The 27,121-nt window shown below is 47.6% G+C and overlaps 1 protein-coding gene across 1 annotated transcript in view; it reads right to left on the bottom strand.

Annotated features, from left to right (window-relative positions):
• Positions 1 to 27,121, bottom strand: part of LOC142492352 (uncharacterized) — a 60,822-nt gene that overhangs the window by 24,662 nt on the left and 9,039 nt on the right. The window contains exon 2 of the mRNA XM_075594999.1: positions 23,469 to 23,553. Coding sequence (XP_075451114.1) covers positions 23,469 to 23,553 — 85 coding nt within the window. The remainder of the gene's footprint in view (positions 1 to 23,468; positions 23,554 to 27,121) is intronic.

The following is a 27,121-nucleotide window of genomic DNA, read 5'->3' as shown; positions in this document are numbered from 1 at the left end:
ATAAAAATTGACTTATGGTCGTTATATATGTTTCTCCCTGAACTATGCGCACAGCAAGTTTCAGAGCGCTAGGAGCTTCCTAACAGAAGTTAGCAAAAAGCCGCTTTTATTCTTTAAGTGCGGGACTTAGAAACATTTCCTCACTTTATCTTACAGGTAAAACATTCTACACTATCACTTAGAAAATAATTCCCTCTCGCCATCTTATACCTGGTGGGAGATACTCTGAACCCCTATACTGGGCTCTGGGAGTTTGGGCATATACCGGGGAACCTTGGAATGTGATTTCCCCCTGCCCGGTCTTACTGTTCTGTGCTGAAGCAGGGAGACCTGGGGTGAACTGCTAACTGCTTCCTAGGGAGGATTTTGTCCGGTGGTCTGTGTCTTCATGTCTCCAGGAATCTGGTAGGATCCTGGGTACATGTTTCGGGGTAACCAGCAAGTCTGGCCCGCTTCTACCCAAACACACCCTGACAACATTTTACCGTAAAATCATCCCTGAAACTCATACCCTGCGAATCTTATCTGGTTGGCACTCCTGGAACAGTAAAACACACATACATCTTTATTAAAATACAGTGCACATGCCATAACTGGGTTGCAAAGCTGACATTTCAAACTCCCCAATATGGCTCAGGGGCACCCAGCTGGGCATAATACTTTTATTACTGGCCTGGGTACCCCCTCACCGTCAGAGTCAGCAACTTCAGACGTGTCAGGACAGTTAAACCGCCGGACGAGGCGGTCATAACAAAGCCTTCATCTTAAGGAGGGAGGTGTAACGGTGAAGGGGTTAACCAGGCTCCCTAATAAAAGGTTCAGCCCACTTGTGTGTTTTGGCTGGAGTAAACCCTAAACTCCTTATACCAGAGTTAGGGTGACCTGGGCATGAACTGGGCAGCCCCTCCTGTTATATTAGGGACCATGTAAGAGACGTGTGCAGAGGTACGCAATAGAGACTGGTTTTAAGGTGAACAAAAATAAGGCTTTTATTGCGCCTGTTTCTATAACACATGAAAATTATCAAACGTATGTAAATATGGGGTTAAACAAAGCTTCTGCTCCACTTGGGAGTATTTCTAGGTAAACATATGCAATCCAGAACTCCCTTTAGATAGCATGTTTCCCAGCCCCAAACATATATTTGGATATGTGCAGATATACAACAGTCTTAGAAAGTAAAGCTTATCTGTCTCTCTGGTAGCTGTAGGGGAAGGCTTCTCTGTTCTCCTGGTGTCCGCACCCTTGTGTGCTAAGGTAATGTCAGGATCCAGGGCTAGAATCTTGTCCCTTTTGTCTTGTTGTCAGCTTGCAACTCAAGACATCGGTTTGTTCCACAGGTCAACCCAGTTGTGGAATAGGGAACTCTCTCTTTCTGCTTCCTGGGTCAGCTCACCTCACGTGTGAGCTCAGGAAGAATCCTCCTTTCCTGTCTCAGAGGCAGGCTTTCTCTGACACCTGTAATCAGCCAGGTGGTGTTGGTTAATTGTCTACCAGCAGTTAACAACCACACTGCTGGATTAGAGGCACATTTTTGAACAGGGATATATCCCCTGTTACATACATAGTTACATAGTAGTTACATAGTTACATATTAGATGAGTTGAATATTAGTTGAAAAAAGACTTCCATCCATCAAGTTCAACCTATGCTAAATTTAGACAACAGATACTTTATCCTATATCTATACTTATTGATCCAGAGGAAGGCAAACAAAAAAAACCATTAAGGGGAAAAATTAATTCCTTCCTGACTCCAAGAATTGGCAATCGGATTAATCCCTGGATCAACATCCTTCCCATGTATACTTATTTGGTATATCCCTGTATACCTTTCCCATCTAAAAAGATGTCCAACATTTTTTTTTAACAAATCTATTGTATTTGCCATCACAGTCTCCATGGATAATGAATTCCACATTTTAACTGCCCTTACTGTAAAGAACCCTTTCCTTTGTTGCTGGTGAAATTTCTTTTCCTCCAACCTTAAGGGATGGCCCCGAGTCCTTTGTACTGCCCGTGGGATGAATAGTTCTTTTGAAAGCTCCTTGTATTGTCCCTGAATATATTTGTATATAGTTATCATATCCCCTCTTAGACGCCTCTTTTCTAATGTAAATAAATCTAATTTAGCTAGCCTCTCCTCATAAGTTAGAATGCACATCCACCTTAATTAATTTGGTGGCTCTTCTCTGCACTCTCTCTAGTTCCATAATGTCTTCTCTTAGGATTGGTGCCCAAAATTGTACTCCATATTCAAGGTGTTGTCTTACCTCCCCTGTTTGTGGGAAGCTCGGGCTTGCCACGGCCAAAGCCCATCTTCCATTCTCATTTGAGATATCTCTGTGACTTGAATGAGAGTGGATGAAGGAAAAGAACCATCAGTCCCGCTGGGATTGGAGACCTTTCTCCAGTTTATTCGTGTCTCCTCCTGAAGGTGCTTGAGATCAGCGCTCCTCAGTCGCTCGAGGAGGACTTTTTCCAAGTATAGTCTTTTTACTGAGTGCGTGGTCATCAGATTTCCTTTGCGTCGGGCGCTCCTCTTTTTGTAGGCAGACTGTATGGTGACAGTTGCAGAGCGTTTAAGAATAGCCTTGTGAGTTTTCCGCCCTTGAAGATGTCTTTCTGCACTTCCTCCACTCAACGGAGTTTCCAGTTCAGCTTCTTTGGGATTGAGTTGCACTTCTGTGACGATGGGGAGGATTTGGCCCGGGATTAAAGGGGTTACACCCCAATTGGCCACCCCCTGACCTCACCAGGGAGACAAGGGGTTAACTGGGCTGAGGTCCAAAAATGTGATTTAACCCTTGTTATAACATGAACATGTGTATTCCCCTGTTCCCAGGTTTTATTGTTATATCAGTGTCTGCATCACACACACTAGGATCCATCCGGGAGTACAAGGGTTAATAGTTCTTTAATGATTATAGCCCTTTGTGTAATTTTCCCGCCTTTTCAGGCACCATTTTGCAGGGTCCCATAGGCCGCCATTAGGGCTCAATGCATTCTAATGGCGAATCTTGCTGTTTTGGTCCTGCTTCCTGTGAAGACCAGCAGATGGCGTCCGAGAGGAGGAGCGGCGGTTTCCCATTGTATGTCAATGGGCCCATTGACTTCAATGGAGATTCCTCGAAGGAGCTTTCCAGGAACGAGTTGGCTGCCGTCCAAACCGCAAAACCGCAAAGCGGATACTTTTTCTAAAAGAGAGCTTTGATCACTTATTAGCCAAGTTCAACGACAAGTGGCGTGGGAATAAACAGTTCTAGAGCACCTAGAAATAAAATTCTTTTTGCCCCTAGTTCCTAGGCCTCCCCCCACTCGAACACCACCGGGTCCCCGGATCCTGGACCCCCGATAAGGGTCGAACCGAGAAGAGCAGGTCGCGCCATAGGTTCCAATGGCGGCGGCAGAAACAGCTCAAGAAAACGGCTAAGTGTGAAAAGCTGAAATTTAGGAATCCATAGCTCCGGTTCCGGAGGGTCCAGAGGGCCAGGGTTTGGGGTACCTGTAGTCACTGCTCCGACATCGCTGCAGAACCATCCTTGACCCTCTTGGACCAACCCGACGGAGTATGGACCCCCTTGAAAGTTCGGGACTTTTCCCATAGACTTCAATGGCGGACAATTTCCGTTGACCGGCTATGGCGGAAAACCCCCATTGACTTCAACGGCGGCGTGGCCCCGTTGAAAGTCTATGGCGGCGGATTCCCATAGCCGCCAACGGCGGCGGTTTGCCATTGAGACTCTATGGCGGCGAAGCCCGTTGTTTTCAATGGGGATTTAGTGAAAAACCGTGATTTAATTTACAGCGGAGTTTATTGTATTAAAATAGGAAACGGTTTAAGGTGTATTTGTGTAACTCCGGTTCCGAAGGTCGTAGCAAGTCTCAAATTGGACCATATGGTGTCCCAGTTCCGGCATTGAGAACTGGGAAGTTTGGACCCGCTGGACCCAACGGAACCGGATATTTTAATATGGTTGTGTATTATCTTTAATACTGTGTTCCAAGGTATGGGCAGAAACCAGAGGAAATTCCCTTGGCCAAAAGGTAGCAGATGGCCAAGGAAGCATCCCAATGTCTAGAATTTAAGTGCTGTTCAAAGGAGTTTATCACCTACACTGTTTACAGGAGGGCAGAGATGACTCAAACCAGAGCAGGCTATAAGTATCCTATTTCACACCTTACAACAAAGGGTTTCCTGCCAGAAATTCCGTTTAGTAGACTGGCTGGCATTCCTGATGCAAATGTGGGGCTGCAGAAATGAGACCCCAGAGTCCAACTGAGCATGTGCCAATTAGCTGGGGGCATGTATCAAAATGTGTTCCCATGTTAGTGAGTGGCTACAGGTAATTGAAAACCAATCACCTGTACTTAATGTTAAGGATAGGGTTACAAAAGGTTTATAAACGGTTGTCCACCCTTTATCCTGTGTTGTTCTTCTATACCATCTTGATTGCTGAGAGAAATGCTATGCAATGTCTTGGGATGATGAAGAGTTCTGTATGAACTGCCAGTCCAGATGTGACTGTTTCATCATTTCCATCTTTAAGTAAGTGTCCATATTTTGCCTGTTATTTGTATAATCTGTTGTGTTCACCTTTATCAAGGAATAAATTATATTTTATCATATCTAAGTCTCGTTCCAGTTCAACCCAGTTATATATATATATTATTTTTTTATAATATTATATATATTTTGGTGTAAATTGCAGCCTGTCATAAAGTCACCGTGACAACTTTCACCTCCCTTTCCAGAGAACGTCCTATCTTCTCAGCTTCACTAGCTAAGGATTTTTCTGGTTTTGATTCGGCACGTATACCTTTTTGTGTCGCTGAAGGTTTATCTAGTGCTTACTTAGGTGGTTTAGACTTTGTAACCTTGTTTTTTTAGGTGTGCGGTGTTCCCAGCTCTCACTGTACCCTTTTTTCTTTGGGTTTTTGTGGCTGTGGGATACTGACGCTTGGTCAGGGTCAATACTTGTCCTTGTAGTAGTGTAATCTCATCCGCGAGAGATCTCTGGTTTTTGAGGGCATCTTGCAAGTCTCTTCTCAGGGAATTTATCTGCGCTCTTTGCTTTCTCTGAGTTTGTATAAGTGTCTCCTTTATATTCTGGAGTTCTGCAATTTTTGTCGTGAAGGTTGCCGCTGCGTCTGTTTTCTCCTTGGTGTACTGACTCAAGGAATAAATTATATTTTATCATATCTAAGTCTCGTTCCAGTTCAACCCAGTTATATATATATACAGGCATACCCCGCATTAACGTACGCAATGGGACCGGAGCATGTATGTAAAGCGAAAATGTACTTAAAGTGAAACACTACCTTTTTTCCACTTATCGAAGCATGTACTGTACTGCAATTGTCATAGTTGTGCATAACTGGTGTAAATAACACATTTGTAACAGGCTCTATAGTCTCCCCGCTTGCGCACAGCTTCGGTACAGGAAGGGAGCCGGTATTGCTGTTCAGGACGGGCTGACAGGCGCATGCGTAAGCTGCCATTTGCCTATTGGGTGATATGTCCTTACTCGCGAGTGTACTTAAAGTGAGTGTCCTTAAACCGGGGTATGCCTGTATATTATATTATTATAATATTATATATATATTGGTGTAAATTGCAGCGTGCCATAAAGTCACTGTGACAGGCCTGTAATTAACTGGTGGCAGAGGTGGGATTGAACTGGACCTGTACTACTAGTGTTCTGTGGGATACTGTAATATAGTGGGAACTTGATGGTAATTGCAAGTTCCTGGGACTAAAGATATTGAACACACAGTGTACAACATATAACACAAGATATGGCACCTCCTCACTGTTCCCCTACTTGTGAGAAGCATTGCCTCCAGAACCAAAGTGCCGGCCATCCGTCTGACTGGAGCCGGGCACCGAGACCGGACATGTGCATCAAGTCGGCGCGGGGACCAGCAGCCGGCAAGGCTGAGAGAGAGACAGCGATCGGTGAGCATGAAACCCGGCAGGCTGAGCAAAGATCCACAGCTGCAGCTGCTGTAACCATCAAACCGCCCGGAGAGCAGGGAATGGACCAGCTCCAGGATGGCAGAGACTTGTGGAGGGAGCGGGTGGTCTCGGAGACCACAGAAGTCTTGCACCAGGAGAGGTAACGGCCGTTGCGGCGGCCCGTCCATTTTCCCTGAAAGAGCTAGCACTGGTGTGTGCGTTGGGCAAGACGTGGTTCCCGGCGAAGTGGACCCAGTTCCTGGCGTCGGTACCACACCGACCCGCTTATCCCCTCCCAGAGCCCGGCGCTCAAGCAACTCTGCTCTGGACTCCGTTGCCCCTTGCTGGGGTTAGTCCACCGGTGGCGGTGAAGCTCTGGAATGAGCCCGGCGCTCGAGCAACTCCGCTCTGGACTCCGTTGCCCCTTGCTGGGGTTAGTCCACCGGTGGCGGAGAATCTCCGGCAGGCGCTGCGGCACTGCCACCAAACGGGCCACAATAATGCCCGGTGCCCTGACCGTGCGCGGTCGGGCGAGGAAGCCCCTCAGGGCCAGCGCTCACGAGCTGCGGAAAAGATGACCAAGTTAGCGGCATCCTCTGATGGCTCCCGCCCAGCCGGGGTGACAACCCTCCTCGGGACGTCTCCTGGAGAACCTGGACGGGCTGCATCAGCAACAGCGGCGGAGAGCGGCGGCCATCCACCTGATCCCGGCATAGAACCGGCGGCGGCGGAGAAGAAGACGCCACTCCGGCATCATGCCGGCGGCAATTTTATTTGGGGGGAGGGTTGGGGTGTGGGGGAGGTGGGTGTTTCACATTGTTTGACGGAGTCGGCGATTCCCAGCGATGACCGGAGCCCCACAATCCACGCCGGCGACCCTGCATCAAAGCCGGGTACTGCTGCGGCAGCTACCCGGGGCTCGCCCATGGCGGCGGCGGCGGCAGAAGAGCTGCGATTCCGGCCAAGTGCCGGAGCCCTTTCTGAGTGGGGGGAGGGACAGGGATTGCGGGAGGGGGTTATGTTACCAAGTTTGCATGGAGCTGTGTTTCTCCACAAAGACCTGGGACCCCGGTCCTGCATCGTTTCCCCTGTGCCAACCACTGGGCGCTGCTGCAGCGGTGACCCGTTGCTTCCCGGCCCAGATGATGCCGGCGGCGGCCACTCCAGTCCCCCTTGCAATCGGCATCAACGAAAGTGGCGGTCTCTGTGGGGACCAGCGAGGTAAGCCAGACCAAGTCGCAGACTGACCCTGACTTATTTGTTCCTATGACTGTACCCTGTTGTTTCACTCTAGGGGTGACTGGGGGGTAGCAGGAGATAGGGGTACCAGGGGAGGGGAAGGAAGGGCAGCTTGTAGGGCAGCTAGACTTCCCCATTACCCTGGCGGAGCAGCAAGGGACTCTCGGTTAAGAGCCCCACTGTTGCAGCCTGGCTATGGGCCGGAGGTATCAGGGGTTGTGGCAAAGTTAGACCACCCCCAGATTTCAGGGGTAGTGGTAAAGTTAGACCACCCCCAGATTACCTGCCGGCCAGAAGCTAAGGTGGGTGCATCTGCACCAGCAACCCTGAGCTAACCTCCGGTAATGAGGGCACAGCTTCAGGGAGAGGGGCTAGCACCGTTAGCACCCAGCTCTAGGGTAGGATTGCCTGGGAGAGGGTTGGGTGGGCCAGTGGGAACCAGGGAGGGAAGGCAGCAAGTGAGCCAGCCAGATTTCCCCATTACCCTGGCAGAGCAGCAAGGGGACTCTCAGTTAAGAGCCCCACTGTTGCAGCCTTGCTATGGGCTGGAGGTATCAGGGGTTGTGGCAAAGTTAGACCACCCCCAGATTACCTGCCAGCCAGGAGCTAAGGTGGGTGCATCTGCACCAGCAACCCTGAGCTCATCCCCGGTAATGGGGAGACAGTGTCAGGGAGATGGCCTCACTCAGGTGTCCCTAGGATCCAGGTTAGGATTAGCTAGGGAGAAGCGGAGTGAGGGGAGGCTGCAGGTAGGTAGCCAGCATCAGATCTCCATGGGAGAAGAAGGGCTAGTGGTAGCTGGGGAGGGACAGCAGCAGGTATGGCAGCTAGAGTTTCTAATTACCCTGGCAGAGCCTCAGGGGGTGTCTCAGATCAGCAACCCCCTGTTGCAGCCTGGCTATGGGCTGGGGGTATCATGGGCAGTGGCAGGCTTGTGCCACCCCAGGGATACCTGCCAGCCAAGAGCTAAGGCGGTTGCATCTGGAGAGGTGCCCCTGAGCTCATCCCTGGTAAGGGGGAGACAAGGTCAGGGAGGTAGGTGCACTCAGGTAGTTCCAGTGTCTGGGTTAGGATCGCCCAGGGGAGAGAGGAGTGCAGGGGGGCTGCAGGGAGGTAAGCAGCAGGCTGAGGTGCTGGGCCTAGGGGAGGCTAGGCAGGGAGACACCGTGGAGCAGGGGGAGATAGGAGGTCAGTGGGGTGTCAGGCAGCTGGCAGAAGCTAGGGATGGGCTAGGTAGGCAGAAGGTCCCTTGTTCTGACTGGCCAGGAGTGACCCCCCTGACAGATTCCCCAGGGTTCCCAAAGGAGGGGCTGTGGGTAGATAGGCAGCCAGGGAGGAGAGTCAGGAGTATAGCAGAGCAGCAACAGGTGGGCACAGAGCCAGGAAAGGTAGGGTCCCTACAGGATAGTGACATAGCTCTTTCCCAGACTTGGTTGACAGGAAAGCGACGGTCTGTGCTGGATAGCTGGTCTCCTGCAGGTGCAGAAACATGCCAGTCTCTGGGCAGGGTGCAGCCTGGTCTGCAAAGGGGCCCCTTCACCATGGACTGGGTTCACCAGGCACTGGGTGGAGGGCAGAGGGAGGCAAAGGAGATTGCCCAGCGGCCACGGTGGAGCCCTGCTCCGCAGGATCTGGACTTTACAATCCACTGTGGCCAGGACAATGTACTGGACAATGCCAGAGGACAATTTTGCCAGGCCAACCCCTCAGGACTTATGGAGTGCTTCAAGGGCGCCATTGGTATCCCAGTGCCAGGGCGAGGCAGCTGGGGCAACAGGCACCCATTGAGCAGGGGAGGTGTGACGATGGGGAGGATTTGGCCCGGGATTAAAGGGGTTACACCCCAATTGGCCACCCCCTGACCTCACCAGGGAGACAAGGGGTTAACTGGGCTGAGGTCCAAAAATGTGATTTAACCCTTGTTATAACATGAACATGTGTATTCCCCTGTTCCCAGGTTTTATTGTTATATCAGTGTCTGCATCACACACACTAGGATCCATCCGGGAGTACAAGGGTTAATAGTTCTTTAATGATTATAGCCCTTTGTGTAATTTTCCCGCCTTTTCAGGCACCATTTTGCAGGGTCCCATAGGCCGCCATTAGGGCTCAATGCATTCTAATGGCGAATCTTGCTGTTTTGGTCCTGCTTCCTGTGAAGACCAGCAGATGGCGTCCGAGAGGAGGAGCGGCGGTTTCCCATTGTAAGTCAATGGGCCCATTGACTTCAATGGAGATTCCTCGAAGGAGCTTTCCAGGAACGAGTTGGCTGCCGTCCAAACCGCAAAACCGCAAAGCGGATACTTTTTCTAAAAGAGAGCTTTGATCACTTATTAGCCAAGTTCAACGACAAGTGGCGTGGGAATAAACAGTTCTAGAGCACCTAGAAATAAAATTCTTTTTGCCCCTAGTTCCTAGGCCTCCCCCCACTCAACCACCACTGGGTCCCCGAATCCTGGACCCCCGATAAGGGTCGAACCGAGAAGAGCGGGTCGCGCCATAGGTTCCAATGGCGGCGGCAGAAACAGCTCAAGAAAACGGCTAAGTGTGAAAAGCTGAAATTTAGGAATCCATAGCTCCGGTTCCGGAGGGTCCAGAGGGCCAGGGTTTGGGATACCTGTAGTCACTGCTCCGGCATCGCTGCAGAACCATCCTTGACCCTCTTGGACCAACCCGACGGAGTATGGACCCCCTTGAAAGTTCGGGACTTTTCCCATAGACTTCAATGGCGGCCAATTTCCGTTGACCGGCTATGGCGGAAAACCCCCATTGACTTCAACGGCGGCGTGGCCCCGTTGAAAGTCTATCGTGGCGGATTCCCATAGCCGCCAACGGCGGCGGTTTGCCATTGAGAGTCTATGGCGGCGAAGCCCGTTGTTTTCAATGAGGATTTAGTGAAAAACCGTGATTTAATTTACAGCGGAGTTTATTGTATTAAAATAGGGAATGGTTTAAGGTGTATTTGTGGAACTCCAGTTCCGAAGGTCGTAGCAAGTCGCAAATTGGACCATATGGTGTCCCAGTTCCGGCATTGAGAACTGGGAAGTTTGGACCCGCTGGACCCAACGGAACCGGATATTTTAATATGGTTGTGTATTATCTTTAATACTGTGTTCCAAGGTATGGGCAGAAACCAGAGGAAATTCCCTTGGCCATTGTTACGCCGATGCTCGCCACAAACCGAGACCGGACCGCGGGGCTGAGGTGGGGTTATATAATCACCGACCTTAGTCCACGCAGACTGATCCGGAGTGCGCAGTTCGTAGTCGTACATCGCAGGGTCAGGATTGGAGAAGGCAGCATCGTCGTTATTGAAGCAGGAGTTCGGCAACAGGTAGTCAGGAGTTCCCCGCTTCAGATTAGGAGCGTAGGCTCGGGAGTGGTTTCTGCGCGAGGTGCGGCCTCGGCCCATGACGCCGATCTCAGCAGGAGGAGACAGCAGGCTGGCCGAAGTTCACCGCAGGACAGCGTCGGGGAGAACCAACGCTTCAGCACAGAAGTCCAAGGCAGGCCACTGCAAGAGGATAGCAGCAGGCCGCAGGAAAGGAAGGGTAGCCACTGCTAGGAGGGAATGCAGCAGAAACCAGTGCTGGCAACAACGCTTCAGCACAGACGTCCAGGGCAGGCCACTGCAAGGAGATAGCAGCAGGCCAGTGCTGGCAACAACGCTTCAGCACAGACGTCCAGGAACAGGCCACTGCAGGAGGATAGCAGCAGGCCGCAGGACAGGAAGGGTAGCCACTGCTAGGAGGGAATGCAGCAGTTACCAGTGCTGGCAACAACACTTCAGCACAGGAGAAAGAACAGACCTCTGGATACTCAGGAACTTGGAAGGTAAGAACGCTAGGAGAGAGGCCTGGGGTGGTTTGTGGCAGAGACAGTAACATAGAGGTAGGAATGGTTATGCTCGGCACTGGTTCAGTGCCAAAGCCCATGATATAAAGGGCGGAGATCCAATCACAGGAGGAGGGTGTGTGAGAATTCCTCCAATGAAAGAGCACAGGGCAGAAGCTGCAATGAGAGGCAGCACCTGTGCCATAGATTGCCAGAGGAAGCTTGCAACTGCACAGGTCTGCAAGGCTATAGTCAAAGCCGGTAGTGGATTCCTTACAGCCATAAGGTAGCAGATGGCCAAGGAAGCATCCCAATGTCTAGAATTTAAGTGCTGTTCAAAGGAGTTTATCACCTACACTGTTTACAGGAGGGCGGAGATGACTCAAACCCGAGCAGGCTATAAGTGTCCCATTTCATACCTTACAACAAAGGGTTTCCTGCCAGAAATTCCGTTTAGTAGACTGGCTGGCATTCCTGATGCAAATGTGGGGCTGCAGAAATGAGACCCCAGAGTCCAACTGAGCATGTGCCAATTAGCTGGGGGCATGTATCAAAATGTGTTCCCATGTTAGTGAGTGGCTGCAGGTAATTGAAAACCAATCACCTGTACTTAATGTTAAGGATAGGGTTACAAAAGGTTTATAAACGGTTGTCCACCCTTTATCCTGTGTTGTTCTTCTATACCATCTTGATTGCTGAGAGAAATGCTATGCAATGTCTTGGGATGATGAAGAGTGCTGTATGAACTGCCAGTCCAGATGTGACTGTTTCATCATTTCCATCTTTAAGTAAGTGTCCATATTTTGCCTGTTATTTGTATAATCTGTTGTGTTCACCTTTATCAAGGAATAAATTATATTTTATCATATCTAAGTCTCGTCCCTTTTCAACCCAGTTATATATATATATATTATATTATTATAATATTATATATATTTTGGTGTAAATTGCAGCCTGTCATAAAGTCACCGTGACAACTTCCACCTCCCTTTCCAGAGAACGTCCTATCTTCTCAGCTTCACTAGCTAAGGATTTTTCTGGTTTTGATTCGGCACGTATACCTTTTTGTGTCGCTGAAGGTTTAGCTAGTGCTTGCTTAGGTGGTTTAGACTTTGTAACCTTGTTTTTTTAGGTGAGCGGTGTTCCCTGCTCTCACTGTACCCTTTTTTCTTTGGGTTTTTGTGGCTGTGGGATACTGACGCTTGGTCAGGGTCAATACTTGTCCTTGTAGTAGTGTAATCTCATCTGCGAGAGATCTCTGGTTTTTGAGGGCATCTTGCAAGTCTCTTCTCAGGGAATTTATCTGCGCTCTTTGCTTTCTCTGAGTTTGTATAAGTGTCTCCTTTATATTCTGGAGTTCTGTAATTTTTGTCGTGAAGGTTGCCGCTGCGTCTGTTTTCTCCTTGGTGTACTGACTCAAGGGAATGGAACAGACTCTCTGTCTCTCCAGCTCTTGCTCCAGTTTCTGGGCCTTCTCCCGCACCCTCTCATACAGATTCACCTGGTCTCGAAGCTCCGCCTCCAACGATGCTCTGGTGACATGCAGTGTGGCCTTTAGCTCCTCATACTGCTCTGTGGGGACGCACTGGGTATTCAAACGTTCCTGCAGCGCTTGTACCTCTTTAACAGCCTGCAGATTTTCTTCCTGCAGAGTTCGCTGCTTCTCCTCGGCATTCTGGAGGTGTGTATGCAGACCTTGTAGTTTGTTCTGCAGTCGGTGCTCTGCTTCAACCTTTTCACCTTCCAGAAGTTTCTTTATTTTTTCCAACTCGTGGAGCTTTTCATTCTTTCCATTGACGTGGTCTGTCAACTCAGAATTTTCTTCTTTCAGTCTTAAATTTTCTTTTTTTGCAGTCTCCATGTAGTCCGCCTTCCATTTACGCACATCTGCTTTGAGAATGACAGTCTCCTGGCGTGAGACTTCCTTCTCTAGGTTGAGGGTCTGAAGCTCCTTCTGAGACTTTGAGATCTATATTAAGATTGACAATAATTTTTTTAGAATTGTCCAGCTCCTCAGCGAGACTGTGAAGTTCCTTTTTGGAGACTTCCAGTTTTGTGCGGCAGCTGCTGATCTCGTGGTGCGAGGCATCCAGTTCTGTGCAGAGTGTATGAACCTCCTTCTGGGATACGTCCACCTCTGTCCGGACACTGTTGACCGCTTGTTGTGAGGCATTCAATTCTAGGTGAAGACTGTGAACCTCTTGCTGAAAGACTGTAATCTCCTTCAGTGACTCCTCATACTTCTGCTCCAGCTTAGCCATCATTTTATCGGATTGGCTCTGCTTTTCCACCATGGTGGCATTAGTAGTGTTTGCAGTGGCTATCTCAGTCTTGGCCGCCGAGTAAATTGCGAGCACCGTCTTCTGTAGCTCAGCATTATTTTCTCTCTCCATTTCAATTGTTCATGGAGCAGATCACAGTTATGCCTTGCATTTTACAGGGCATCTTCAGGGCTGGTCAAGGGATCGTCACTCATTTGTTCCAGCTCCGCTTCCCTGGGATGGTTGGTTAAGGGTTCCTCACTGTTGGCACCGGACAGACACTTCTTTGGGTTACACGACTTCTGCCTAGGGCTCTCTGTATATTCTGTCATCCGCATGACGAATTCTCCATTTTCTCTAGGCTGCAGGGCATCTTGGTCCCCCTTTTTCTCCACGGGATCTGCGGACGTGTCTGTTCCTTCCACGGTAAGTGAAAAACTGCTTTTCTTTTTCTTTTTCCGCCTCTTTGTTTTGGATGACTCCGTCCCATCAGGAATACTGGGGTCTCCATCTTTATTTGAAATTTTAGCAGCTTCACTGGATCCACAATGCTTTTCTTGCGATTGTAGTAGCTGGCGTATATATTCGGTGATCTGCTGCTCCCGCTCTTGCCAATCGCATTCGTCAACATAGAGAGTGGTCTTTTCAGTTCGTACCGAGTTCAGGCACCCCCACCATTCTTGGGGTGTTTTGTGGGTGTGACTCGGTTCCGGTTCCCCATAAGAGATGTCTTCCTCCTTATCGGACTGGACGGGCCACTCTTCCGTGGGGTAGGGTTCATTACAGGAACGCCGCATCTTGTCCTCCATTTTGGGGCTATCAGGTGTATTTTTCTTCCCGACCTCAGGAGGCGCTATTGCAACTGTTATCACTGTATTTGCTAGAACCCCAAATTGTGGTAGTCCTACAGGTGAGCATATTTTGCTTGTAGAGGTCGCAGCTCTCACAGGCATCTCTGTAGACTTTTTCTTCCCTTGGGTAAGTTTTACAAATATTAGCAGTACTGTGCATGCATTCACTCTCATCGTCTGAATAAGGCCTGAAGGGACACTGCTCCGTGTGGTGGAGTTCTTTACACCAGGAACACATTTTCTTCCCCATTTGTGCAGAGTCTGTATTTGACTTCAGCTGGGCGGCCATTTTAAATTCCCAGAATCAGTAACGCTCGTGGGTCACCATCCGTAAAAGTTTCCCTGCTTCAGCACAGTCCTGCATCTATTTTCACACTTTTCTGCATATACTCCATTCACAGCTGGTGGTCCTATACGGTGTGGCAGTCTTTACTTCCAGAATCAGTACCACTCGTGGGTCACGTCTGTATTCACTGCTTCAGCGCAATTTTTTTTAAAAAAGAAAACAATAAACAAAGCCTAGCTCCTCTGGAGCGCTAACTCACTTCTTGAACCCTGACTACGGCTGGAAGGCAAAGCCCCTTTTCAACAACCATATTACACATTGTGATAGGCAAGTAAGGTTTACCTGCTTCAGCAGTCTCTCTCTCTCTCCTCTTGGGATTGGGGAACAGAGTCCATCTGTGGTTTTGTGGCTTTCTTCAGTACAGTGTAGATTTCCTGCCTGGGTGTGTATCCCTTAAATTCTGGGCCCTGCTGCATGTGATTCTTTGCTTTGTTGCTCAGGCTGTTTGCAGGAACCATATGCAGGAAAATAAGCACAACATTTTTCACAGGCAGTGCAGTTTTGCTGCCTGGATGTGTTTCTTTGGTTTTGTTGCTCAGACTCTTTACAGGAACTATGCAGGCAAAAGTACAAACATTTTCACAGGCAGTCTCCGGGGCCCTTTGAACTTCAAGGGCCACCTCTCATCCCACTCTGACACCATATGTAAGAGACGTGTGCAGAGGTACGCAATAGAGACTGGTTTTAAGGTGAACAAAAATAAGGCTTTTATTGCGCCTGTTTCTTTAACACATGAAAATCATCAAACGTATGCAAATAAGGGGTTAAACAAAGCTTCTGCTCCACTTGGGAGTATTCCGTCTGTTTTCTCCTTGGTGTACTGACTCAATGGAATGGAACAGACTCTCTGTCTCTCCAGCTCTTGCTCCAGTTTCTGGGCCTTCTCCCGCACCCTCTCATACAGAGTCACCTGGTCTCGAAGCTCCACCTCCAACGATGCTCTGGTGACATGCAGTGTGGCCTTTAGCTCCTCATACTGCTCTGTGGGGACGCACTGGGTATTCAAACGTTCCTGCAGCGCTTGTACCTCTTTAACAGCCTGCAGATTTTCTTCCTGCAGAGTTCGCTGCTTCTCCTCGGCATTCTGGAGGTGTGTATGCAGACCTTGTAGTTGGTTCTGCAGTCAGTGCTCTGCTTCAACCTTTTCACCTTCCAGAAGTTTCTTTATTTTTTCCAACTCATGGAGCTTTTCATTCTTTCCATTGACGTGGTCTGTCAACTCAGAATTTTCTTCTTTCAGTCTTAAATTTTCTTTTTTTGCAGTCTCCATGTAGTCCGCCTTCCATTTACGCACATCTGCTTTGAGAATGACAGTCTCCTGGCGTGAGACTTCCTTCTCTAGGTTGAGGGTCTGAAGCTCCTTCTGAGACTTTGAGATCTATATTAAGATTGACAATAGTTTTTTTAGAATTGTCCAGCTCCTCAGCGAGACTGTGAAGTTCCTTTTTGGAGACTTCCAGTTTTGAGCGGCAGCTGCTGATCTCGTGGTGCGAGGCATCCAGTGCTGTGCAGAGTGTATGAACCTCCTTCTGGGATACGTCCACCTCTGTCCGGACACTGTTGACTGCTTGTTGTGAGGCATTCAATTCTAGGTGAAGACTGTGAACCTCTTGCTGAAAGACTAATCTCCTTCAGTGACTCCTCATACTTCTGCTCCAGCTTAGCCATCATTTTATCGGATTGGCTCTGCTTTTCCACCATGGTGGCATTAGTAGTGTTTGCAGTGGCTATCTCAGTCTTGGCCGCCGAGTAAATTGCGAGCACCGTCTTCTGTAGCTCAGCATTAATTTCTCTCTCCATTTTCAATTGTTCATGGAGCAGATCACAGTTATGCCTGGCATTTTACAGGGCATCTTCAGGGCTGGTCAAGGGATCGTCACTCATTTGTTCCAGCTCCGCTTCCCTGGGATGGTTGGTTAAGGGTTCCTCACTGTTGGCACCGGACAGACACTTCTTTGGTTTACACGACTTCTGCCTAGGGCTCTCTGTATATTCTGTCATCCGCATGACGAATTCTCCATTTTCTCTAGGCTGCAGGGCATCTCGGTCCCCCTTTTTCTCCACGGGATCTGCGGACGTGTCTGTTCCTTCCACGGTAAGTGAAAAACTGCTTTTCTTTTTCTGCCTCTTTGTTTTGGATGACTCCGTCCCATCAGGAATACTGGGGTCTCCATCTTTATTTGAAATTTTAGCAGCTTCACTGGATCCACAATGCTTTTCTTGCGATTGTAGTAGCTGGCGTATATATTCGGTGATCTGCTGCTCCCGCTCTTGCCAATCGCATTCGTCAACATAGAGAGTGGTCTTTTCAGTTCGTACCGAGTTCAGGCACCCCCACCATTCTTGGGGTGTTTTGTGGGTGTGACTCGGTTCCGGTTCCCCATAAGAGATGTCTTCCTCCTTATCGGACTGGACGGGCCACTCTTCCGTGGGGTAGGGTTCATTACAGGAACGCCGCATCTTGTCCTCCATTTTGGGGCTATCAGGTGTATTTTTCTTCCCGACCTCAGGAGGCGCTATTGCAACTGTTATCGCTGTATTTGCTAGAACCCCAAATTGTGGTAGTCCTACAGGTGAGCATATTTTGCTTGTAGAGGTCGCAGCTCTCACAGGCATCTCTGTAGACTTTTTCTTCCCTTGGGTAAGTTTTACAAATATTAGCAGTACTGTGCATGCATTCACTCTCATCGTCTGAATAAGGCCTGAAGGGACACTGCTCCGTGTGGTGGAGTTCTTTACACCAGGAACACATTTTCTTCCCCATTTGTGCAGAGTCTGTATTTGACTTCAGCTGGGCGGCCATTTTAAATTCCCAGAATCAGTAACGCTCGTGGGTCACCATCCGTAAAAGTTTCCCTGCTTCAGCACAGTCCTGCATCTATTTTCACACTTTTCTGCATATACTCCATTCACAGCTGGTGGTCCTATGCGGTGTGGCAGTCTTTACTTCCAGAATCAGTACCACTCGTGGGTCACGTCTGTATTCACTGCTTCAGCGCAATTTTTTTTTTTAAAGAAAACAATAAACAAAGCCTAGCTCCTCTGGAGCGCTAACTCACTTCTTGAACCCTGACTACGGCTGGAAGGCAAAGCCCCTTTTCAACAACCATATTACACATTGTGATAGGCAAGTAAGGTTTACCTGCTTCAGCAGTCTCTCTCTCTCCTCTTGGGATTGGGGAACAGAGTCCATCTGTGGTTTTGTGGCTTTCTTCAGTACAGTGTAGATTTCCTGCCTGGGTGTGTATCCCTTAAATTCTGGGCCCTGCTGCATGTGATTCTTTGCTTTGTTGCTCAGGCTGTTTGCAGGAACCATATGCAGGAAAATAAGCACAACATTTTTCACAGGCAATGCAGTTTTGCTGCCTGGATGTGTTTCTTTGGTTTTGTTGCTCAGACTCTTTACAGGAACTATGCAGGCAAAAGTACAAACATTTTCACAGGCAGTCTCCGGGGCCCCTTTGAACTTCAAGGGCCACCTCTCATCCCATTCTGACACCATATGTAAGAGACGTGTGCAGAGGTACGCAATAGAGACTGGTTTTAAGGTGAACAAAAATAAGGCTTTTATTGCGCCTGTTTCTTTAACACATGAAAATCATCAAACGTATGCAAATAAGGGGTTAAACAAAGCTTCTGCTCCACTTGGGAGTATTCCGTCTGTTTTCTCCTTGGTGTACTGACTCAAGGGAATGGAACAGACTCTCTGTCTCTCCAGCTCTTGCTCCAGTTTCTGGGCCTTCTCCCGCACCCTCTCATACAGAGTCACCTGGTCTCGAAGCTCCGCCTCCAACGATGCTCTGGTGACATGCAGTGTGGCCTTTAGCTCCTCATACTGCTCTGTGGGGACGCACTGGGTATTCAAACGTTCCTGCAGCGCTTGTACCTCTTTAACAGCCTGCAGATTTTCTTCCTGCAGAGTTCGCTGCTTCTCCTCGGCATTCTGGAGGTGTGTATGCAGACCTTGTACACTGGCGACACAGTTTATTACACTGCGGCCAGATCCGCAAGCCGGGAGATTTCCCGGCTTGCTAGTGGCCGCCCCTCGGCGTGCCGCGCGTCTTGCGCGGTCACGCGTCTTCGGGAGCGTGCGCCCCCTGCACGCGCGTCCAGGGGCTCCCCGAGGGAGCCCTGGTGTCCCGCGATCGCGGGACAGCGGCAGGGGGTTCCGGGGGACCCGGCGGACCCGGCAGCGGTAGGGAGAGCGCCCCGATCGGAGGGCGCTCTTCCGCTGCTTCGGCGTGCGCCCGTCACTCTCGGGCGCGCGCCAGGCTACTGCTGCGGCACAGAACGGGCAAATGCTCGAATAAACTGTGCCGCAGCAGTAGTTGGTTCTGCAGTCGGTGCTCTGCTTCAACCTTTTCACCTTCCAGAAGTTTCTTTATTTTTTCCAACTCGTGGAGCTTTTCATTCTTTCTATTGACGTGGTCTGTCAACTCAGAATTTTCTTCTTTCAGTCTTAAATTTTCTTTTTTTGCAGTCTCCATGTAGTCCGCCTTCCATTTACGCACATCTGCTTTGAGAATGACAGTCTCCTGGCGTGAGACTTCCTTCTCTAGGTTGAGGATCTGAAGCCCCTTCTGAGACTTTGAGATCTATATTAAGATTGACAATAGTTTTTTTAGAATTGTCCAGCTCCTCAGCGAGACTGTGAAGTTCCTTTTTGGAGACTTCCAGTTTTGTGCGGCAGCTGCTGATCTCGTGGTGCGAGGCATCCAGTGCTGTGCAGAGTGTATGAACCTCCTTCTGGGATGCGTCCACCTCTGTCCGGACACTGTTGACCGCTTGTTGTGAGGCATTCAATTCTAGGTGAAGACTGTGAACCTCTTGCTGAAAGACTGTAATCTCCTTCAGTGACTCCTCATACTTCTGCTCCAGCTTAGCCATCATTTTATCGGATTGGCTCTGCTTTTCCACCATGGTGGCATTAGTAGTGTTTGCAGTGGCTATCTCAGCCTTGGCCGCCGAGTAAATTGCGAGCACCGTCTTCTGTAGCTCAGCATTATTTTCTCTCTCCATTTTCAATTGTTCATGGAGCAGATCACAGTTATGCCTGGCATTTTACAGGGCATCTTCAGGGCTGGTCAAGGGATCGTCACTCATTTGTTCCGGCTCCGCTTCCCTGGGATGGTTGGTTAAGGGTTCCTCACTGTTGGCACCGGACAGACACTTCTTTGGGTTACACGACTTCTGCCTAGGGCTCTCTGTATATTCTGTCATCCGCATGACGAATTCTCCATTTTCTCTAGGCTGCAGGGCATCTCGGTCCCCCTTTTTCTCCACGGGATCTGCGGACGTGTCTGTTCCTTCCACGGTAAGTGAAAAACTGCTTTTCTTTTTCTTTTTCCGCCTCTTTGTTTTGGATGACTCCGTCCCATCAGGAATACTGGGGTCTCCATCTTTATTTGAAATTTTAGCAGCTTCACTGGATCCACAATGCTTTTCTTGCGATTGTAGTAGCTGGCGTATATATTCGGTGATCTGCTGCTCCCGCTCTTGCCAATCGCATTCGTCAACATAGAGAGTGGTCTTTTCAGTTCGTACCGAGTTCAGGCACCCCCACCATTCTTGGGGTGTTTTGTGGGTGTGACTCGGTTCCGGTTCCCCATAAGAGATGTCTTCCTCCTTATCGGACTGGACGGGCCACTCTTCCGTGGGGTAGGGTTCATTACAGGAACGCCGCATCTTGTCCTCCATTTTGGGGATATCAGGTGTATTTTTCTTCCCGACCTCAGGAGGCGCTATTGCAACTGTTATCACTGTATTTGCTAGAACCCCAAATTGTGGTAGTCCTACAGGTGAGCATATTTTGCTTGTAGAGGTCGCAGCTCTCACAGGCATCTCTGTAGACTTTTTCTTCCCTTGGGTAAGTTTTACAAATATTAGCAGTACTGTGCATGCATTCACTCTCATCGTCTGAATAAGGCCTGAAGGGACACTGCTCCGTGTGGTGGAGTTCTTTACACCAGGAACACATTTTCTTCCCCATTTGTGCAGAGTCTGTATTTGACTTCAGCTGGGCGGCCATTTTAAATTCCCAGAATCAGTACCGCTCGTGGGTCACCGTCCGTAAAAGTTTCCCTGCTTCAGCACAGTCCTGCATCTATTTTCACACTTTTCTGCATATACTCCATTCACAGCTGGTGGTCCTAGGCGGTGTGGCAGTCTTTACTTCCAGAATCAGTACCACTCGTGGGTCACATCTGTATTCACTGCTTCAGCGCAATTTTTTTTTTAAAAAGAAAACAATAAACAAAGCCTAGCTCCTCTGGAGCGCTAACTCACTTCTTGAACCCTGACTACGGCTGGAAGGCAAAGCCCCTTTTCAACAACCATATTACACATTGTGATAGGCAAGTAAGGTTTACCTGCTTCAGCAGTCTCTCTCTCTCTCCTCTTGGGATTGGGGAACAGAGTCCATCTGTGGTTTTGTGGCTTTCTTCAGTACAGTGTAGATTTCCTGCCTGGGTGTGTATCCCTTAAATTCTGGGCCCTGCTGCATGTGATTCTTTGCTTTGTTGCTCAGGCTGTTTGCAGGAACCATATGCAGGAAAATAAGCACAACATTTTTCACAGGCAGTGCAGTTTTGCTGCCTGGATGTGTTTCTTTGGTTTTGTTGCTCAGACTGTTTACAGGAACTATGCAGGCAAAAGTACAAACATTTTCACAGGCAGTCTCCGGGGCCCCTTTGAACTTCAAGGGCCACCTCTCATCCCACTCTGACACCATATGTAAGAGACGTGTGCAGAGGTACGCAATAGAGACTGGTTTTAAGGTGAACAAAAATAAGGCTTTTATTGCGCCTGTTTCTTTAACACATGAAAATCATCAAACGTATGCAAATAAGGGGTTAAACAAAGCTTCTGCTCCACTTGGGAGTATTTCTAGTTAAACCTATGCAGTCAACAACTCCCTTTAGATAGCATGTTTCCCAGCCCCAAACATATATTTGGATATGTGCAGATATACAACAGTCTTAGAAAGTAAAGCTTATCTGTCTCTCTGGTAGCTGTAGGGGAAGGCTTCTCAGTTCTTCTGGTGTCCGCACCCTTGTGTGCTAAGGTAATGTCAGGATCCAAGCTTAGAATCTTGTCTCTTTTGTCTTGTTGTCAGCGTGCAACTCAAGACATCGGTTTCAGGCAGAAAGGGGGGGTGATAGACAGCACTCTGGCTCAATAACTCAGCAAGGTTGCAGGGTGCACGGAACAGGAAGGGACCCTAATTCCCTTCAAAAGTACTAACAAACCAAAAGATAGTACCAGCACTCTCTGTCTCACAGCTACAGAACTGTAGCTGTGAGACAGAGAGTGCTGGTACTATCTTTTGGTTTGTCAAGACATCGGTTTGTTCCACAGGTCAGCCCAGTTGTGGACTAGGGAACTCTCTCTTTCTGCTTCCTGGGTCAGCTCACCTCACGTGTGAGCTCAGGAAGAATCCTCCTTTCCTGTCTCAGAGGCAGGCTTTTTCTGACACCTGTAATCAGCCAGGTAGTGTTGGTTAATTGTCTACCAGCAGTTAACCACCACACTGCTGGATTAGAGGCACGTTTTTGAACAGGGATAAGTCCCCTGTTACAGATCCCTTGACTGCTTCAGGTAACCTTTGCATCCCTGTGCCGTCGTTTAACTTTTCTGGCCTATGCTGAAGCAGAACCTCCTAGTGGTAAGTCGCAAGAACGCTTTTCATGGTAGGGTTTTGACCTGAGCACTGCACTTCAATGTAGCTGGGAATCTAACCTGAATCCTGGGTACATTTTTGGGGTTTCCAGTAATTTTGGAACCCCGCTAAATAGACACAAATTTGAAAGAAGTTTCTCAGTCAAACTTACCCTGAAACTCATAGCCTAGAAATCTCCTGGTCCCAGCACCACAGGAAGGCGAAACACAGAAAAATCTTTATTGTCACATAATTTGCACACAGTCACAGTAATGCATGCACAAAACACGGGTCCAAGAGCTGACACTCTAGGACCCCAAACCACAGTTCAAGGACAACCAAGTGGGCTTAATCTTTATTATTAAGTCTGGTAACACCCTCACCATCACACTGGGCAGCCCACCTTATGCTAGGAACCCCAGGACAGTTCTGGGGATACCTTGATCCCTGATGCCCTTTTTACCTTTCCTGTTTGTGCTGGAGCAGGGAACCCTGGTGGTGAGTCGCAAGAACGTTCCCAGGGTAGGATTTTGCCGGAGCACTGTGCTTCAATGTGCTGAGAATCTTACCTGATTCCCGGGTACATCTTTGGAGTATCCCATAACTTGGGAACCCCGCTACATAGCCACAATTTGAAAGAAGTTTCTCTGTAAAACCCACCCTAAAAACTCACAGCCAAGCAAGCTCCGGTGGCTAACACTCCGGGAAAGGTAAAAAACACAAAAAACTGTAATGTCACAGTGATGCATATACGACGGTCAGGGCCAAGAGCTGACACTCTAGACCCTTGAAACACGGATCAGGGGTAACCAAGTGGGCATAACTTTTATTATTGAGCCTGGTTCCCCCCTCACCATCACACCCATTAACCTTTCTGGTTTGTGCTGAAGTAGGGAAACCTGGTGGTGTGTCGCGCAACTGCTTTCCAGGGAAGACGTTGACCGGAATGATTTGTCTATATGTCCCCGGGAATATGATCTGATTCCCGGATACATTTTTGGGGTATCCAGCAACTCTGGGCCCCTTCTACCTAGACACATTCTGACAACACCTTTACCTTAAAGTCACCCCATAAACTGAGAATATCCACTGATTAGCACTCCTGGAAAAGGTAAAACACATATAAAATCTTTATTGTCATACAATTACATTCATTGCAGGTACAAAACACAGGTTGAAGAGCTGACACTCTAAAACAGGGAATAGAGGTAACCAGATGAGCAAAATACCTTTATTGATGGCCTGGTTACTCCTTCACCATCACACCTCCCCCCTCAAGATGAAGGCTCGGCTGCAGCCGCCACGTCAGGCGGTCAACTAACCTGACACCTCTTGAGGCTTTTGGCTCACCAGGAATGTGTTCTGGGAAAGTCCATCAGCGTTTCTGTGCTCGCTGCCTTTCTGGTGCTGTATGGAGAAATAAAATTATTGCAGTGCAAGACTCCAGCGGAGCAATTTGCCATTCTCCCCCGACACCCTTTGGAGCAAACTTAGTGGATTATGGTCCGTGATAACAGTAAATGTCCTGCCATACAAATAGGGCTGCAGTTTCGGTAGAGCCCAAACAATGGCCAGACACTCTTTTTCAATAGTGGCATAAGCCACTTCTCCGGGTAGCAATTTTCTGCTCAGATACACAGGATGTTCACCCCTCTCCTCGCCCACTTGGCTGAGTACAGTACCGATACCGTAATCGGAGGCATCTGTCTGTACCAGGAATTTCTTGGCATAATCTGATGCAATTATATAAATTAACTGGGGCGCTCCCTGAATGTAGGTGTAAACGTTAAACCACCGTTAAAACACAGTATAATAATTCAAAATACACAGAATATTGGACCAGAAAATACACAGTAAAATAAAAGATTAATACTTGCCTGTTGGGTAATGTTGCAGTTTAACCAGAAGAAGATCATCCCATAATCTTCATGAAGCAGCTTTTGTGTATGGTTATGGTCAGCGCAAGGATGTCCAAGATGGATCTCAATATAAAAACAATAACAGATGCAAAAAAATATAATATTTTACTTCAAAACAGGGGATTAGCCCCTGAACATGAAAGTAATCCACACCAATTGGGGGTGACACTAAATATATATATATATATATATATATATATATATATATATATGTGAAACAGATACTCACACGGCCATGTGTGAGCCACTTCACATATCTGGGGTCTTTAGAGTCATATATATATACAGTATATATATAGGCCCTCTCCTCTCTTAATCACCAGATGGACCGAGTAGGGGTATTTGTGAGTAGATGGCGTCACTCCCGTGGTCCCAATAAGGAAAATGGGCAAGGCCACAGTGAATGATCAATATAGTTTAATGGTACCAAATAAACATAGTAAAACTCACACTTAAAAAGGAACAGAGCAGCTCCGGATCTCTCGGCAAGTCCTCTGTTTTACGGTGAACCCTCGCAAGCGCGTCCGACTGCGAGACCGGTCGGCGAGGTCTTGTCTGAGATACGGTCGCTGTTTGTGACCAAACTAACAAGCACCAGCAGGGAAGTAGGCCTTTCGCAAGGAAATTGCTTTATCAGGTTCCTGCTGGGTGCTTGTACTCCCAGTGGTATATGTAGGCTGTCTTTAATTAGAAAATTCATGTAATCACTAATCATACAATCAAATGAAAGGTCGCTTTGCCACATCAATGGAGGTTCAATCCTGTAATGCTGTCACATAATATTAAATCCATACAGTCAATAAAACCTAATCTGCTGATTCTATAAAATATAATCATAATTAAAGCCGCATTCTTGTTGTGCCACATCGAAAAAATGTATATTGAGCGCGCTGTCCCTCCAAATGACTCCCCCCTCGGCTGTCCGGTTCCACCCTGCAGCTCCTAATCTCCAGTTATCATCGGGGCACACTCAGCAAACAAAAAACTCAAATGTAGGAGCGCATGAAATGAAACCAAGAAAGACCCAAAATTAATACATATACTTTATATCATAGAAAGAAAATTCTTCATATAAACACACATATACAGAAACATATACATCAAAACTGTCTAAAATGACACTAATAGATAATACATATAGAGCCCAAACAGCGTGGAGTAAAAGGGTGTAGACACCCAAAATCACAAATGTCCTAGTTGTAACAGGAGGGGAGAAGGTGCTAGGAATGCTAGATGGAAAAAACACAGACTTTAGGCACTCTAACTCTCCAGTGTACTCCTCGTGGTATACAGTAGCTGGGCTCTGGCAACAACACAATCAGACCGTCGTCATGGCCGTGCGTCGCTGCGTGATGATGTCACCAAAGCGTTTCGTGTCAAATGACACTTCATCAGGGGGTGGTCATGAACTCTCATGGTGGCATTGAAATACCTCCAATGATTATTACATCCACCAATGAGAGACCCTGTCAGATTATAGCAATTCAACCCTCCAATCAGGACCAACTTAACATACTAGCATACAATATATGCTGATTAAAACAAACAAAAACAATGAACATAGAAACATACCAATGATTTAATAATTAAATTACTTAATGAATTAGATGCATACCCTAGCTGGCGATATTCTAGATAAAATAGAATTATTCACTAGAACATCCCAGCTAGCTGAAAATAAAATTTGGTCTGGGCTATAGCACACAGAACCCAATGTAATACACCCCTTATCTTATCCATACTATTAAAATTATTAAAATATAAAAGACAAGAGATAGATGTTAGCTTAGCACATATTGACATAATTAGCATTGTCAATAAATAAATAAATAAACCTTCGCAACTTGTCATAATTTCCCCTAGGGGTCAGAGTGAAACTCGCAGGACCTCTACAGGTAAATGAGGATACACAGAACCCCATACTATAAAAAATAGGGCATATAAAAATAGTCCCACGAGGTGCATATATAGACACATAAACACCTATGGACTCATAAAACTGCACAAAAATAACCTATAAAAATTAATACGTCATTGACTAATTCCTGATACTAAATAAATGCCCTAGTAGGAGATGTAATTCTTTATTAAATATTGAACCGTCGCAACCTATTAGGATTACAATAGGGTCAGAGCTGTGCTCGCAGGACCCCATGTATCATACGTCAAAATTACTTAAAAGTAATATAAAAGGAATTATTAAAATTCCAAAAAAACAAGAAGTGATTATTAATAGTATAATGAATAAGTACTGCTGCGACACACTTTATTCGAGCAAATACCCAGTATGTACCTGGCAGATACCTGGAATGCGCCGCTCCTCACCTCTGACAAGCCCCGTTGCGTTTGCCTTCCCAGCCACGGTTCATGCCTGGCTGACGGGCGGCTGATCTGTTAAATGATAATGATTAGGATTTAATAGGCTGCAATGCTTCGCGTGTCTACCAGATGGCATAAATTCATGAATTGTAATGCAGTATATATATATATACTGTGCAGTATTGCAGCCAGCGGGAATAAAATGCTTCAATCCCTGCCTGGAAAATAACGCAATGCACTCGGGCAGAAAACAGTCACAAACCTCAATACACCCGAGTATACCCGAATTCGTGGGACTAGCCGAGCTCGAATAAAGTGTGTCGCCAGTGTACATACAACATCACAACTTGCAATATTAGCTCCAAAAGTTCAGAGTGAACCACACAGGCCCTTCAGGATAGTTACAGAAATATAAAGAACTCATATCGTATTGGCTCCCTAAGATCAAAGGGAACCAGACCTTACTTCAGAAAAGGGGCCAACTCAATCTGCTCGTTTAACCCTCCAGGTGATTTACTCCCCAAGGTATAGATCCAAAACTGTACCCTTTGGAGTAGGAAATTGTCCCTATCCCCCCTTCCTAGGATCTCTGGGTATTACCTCGATTCCCCTAAAACGTAGGGTATCAACTTCCCCTTTATGATGTGTCAAAAAATGTTGAGCTAGATTGTGGATTGTTTTACCCTTTTCTAAATTATGTCGCGCATTTTTAATCCCATTTATATACTCACAAATAC

Source organism: Ascaphus truei, chromosome 4, assembly GCF_040206685.1.
Source record: "Ascaphus truei isolate aAscTru1 chromosome 4, aAscTru1.hap1, whole genome shotgun sequence".
NCBI classification, from domain to species: Eukaryota; Metazoa; Chordata; class Amphibia; order Anura; family Ascaphidae; genus Ascaphus; species Ascaphus truei.
The sequence above is the reverse complement of the archived record's forward strand: the minus strand, read 5'-3'. Positions and strand labels throughout refer to the sequence as shown.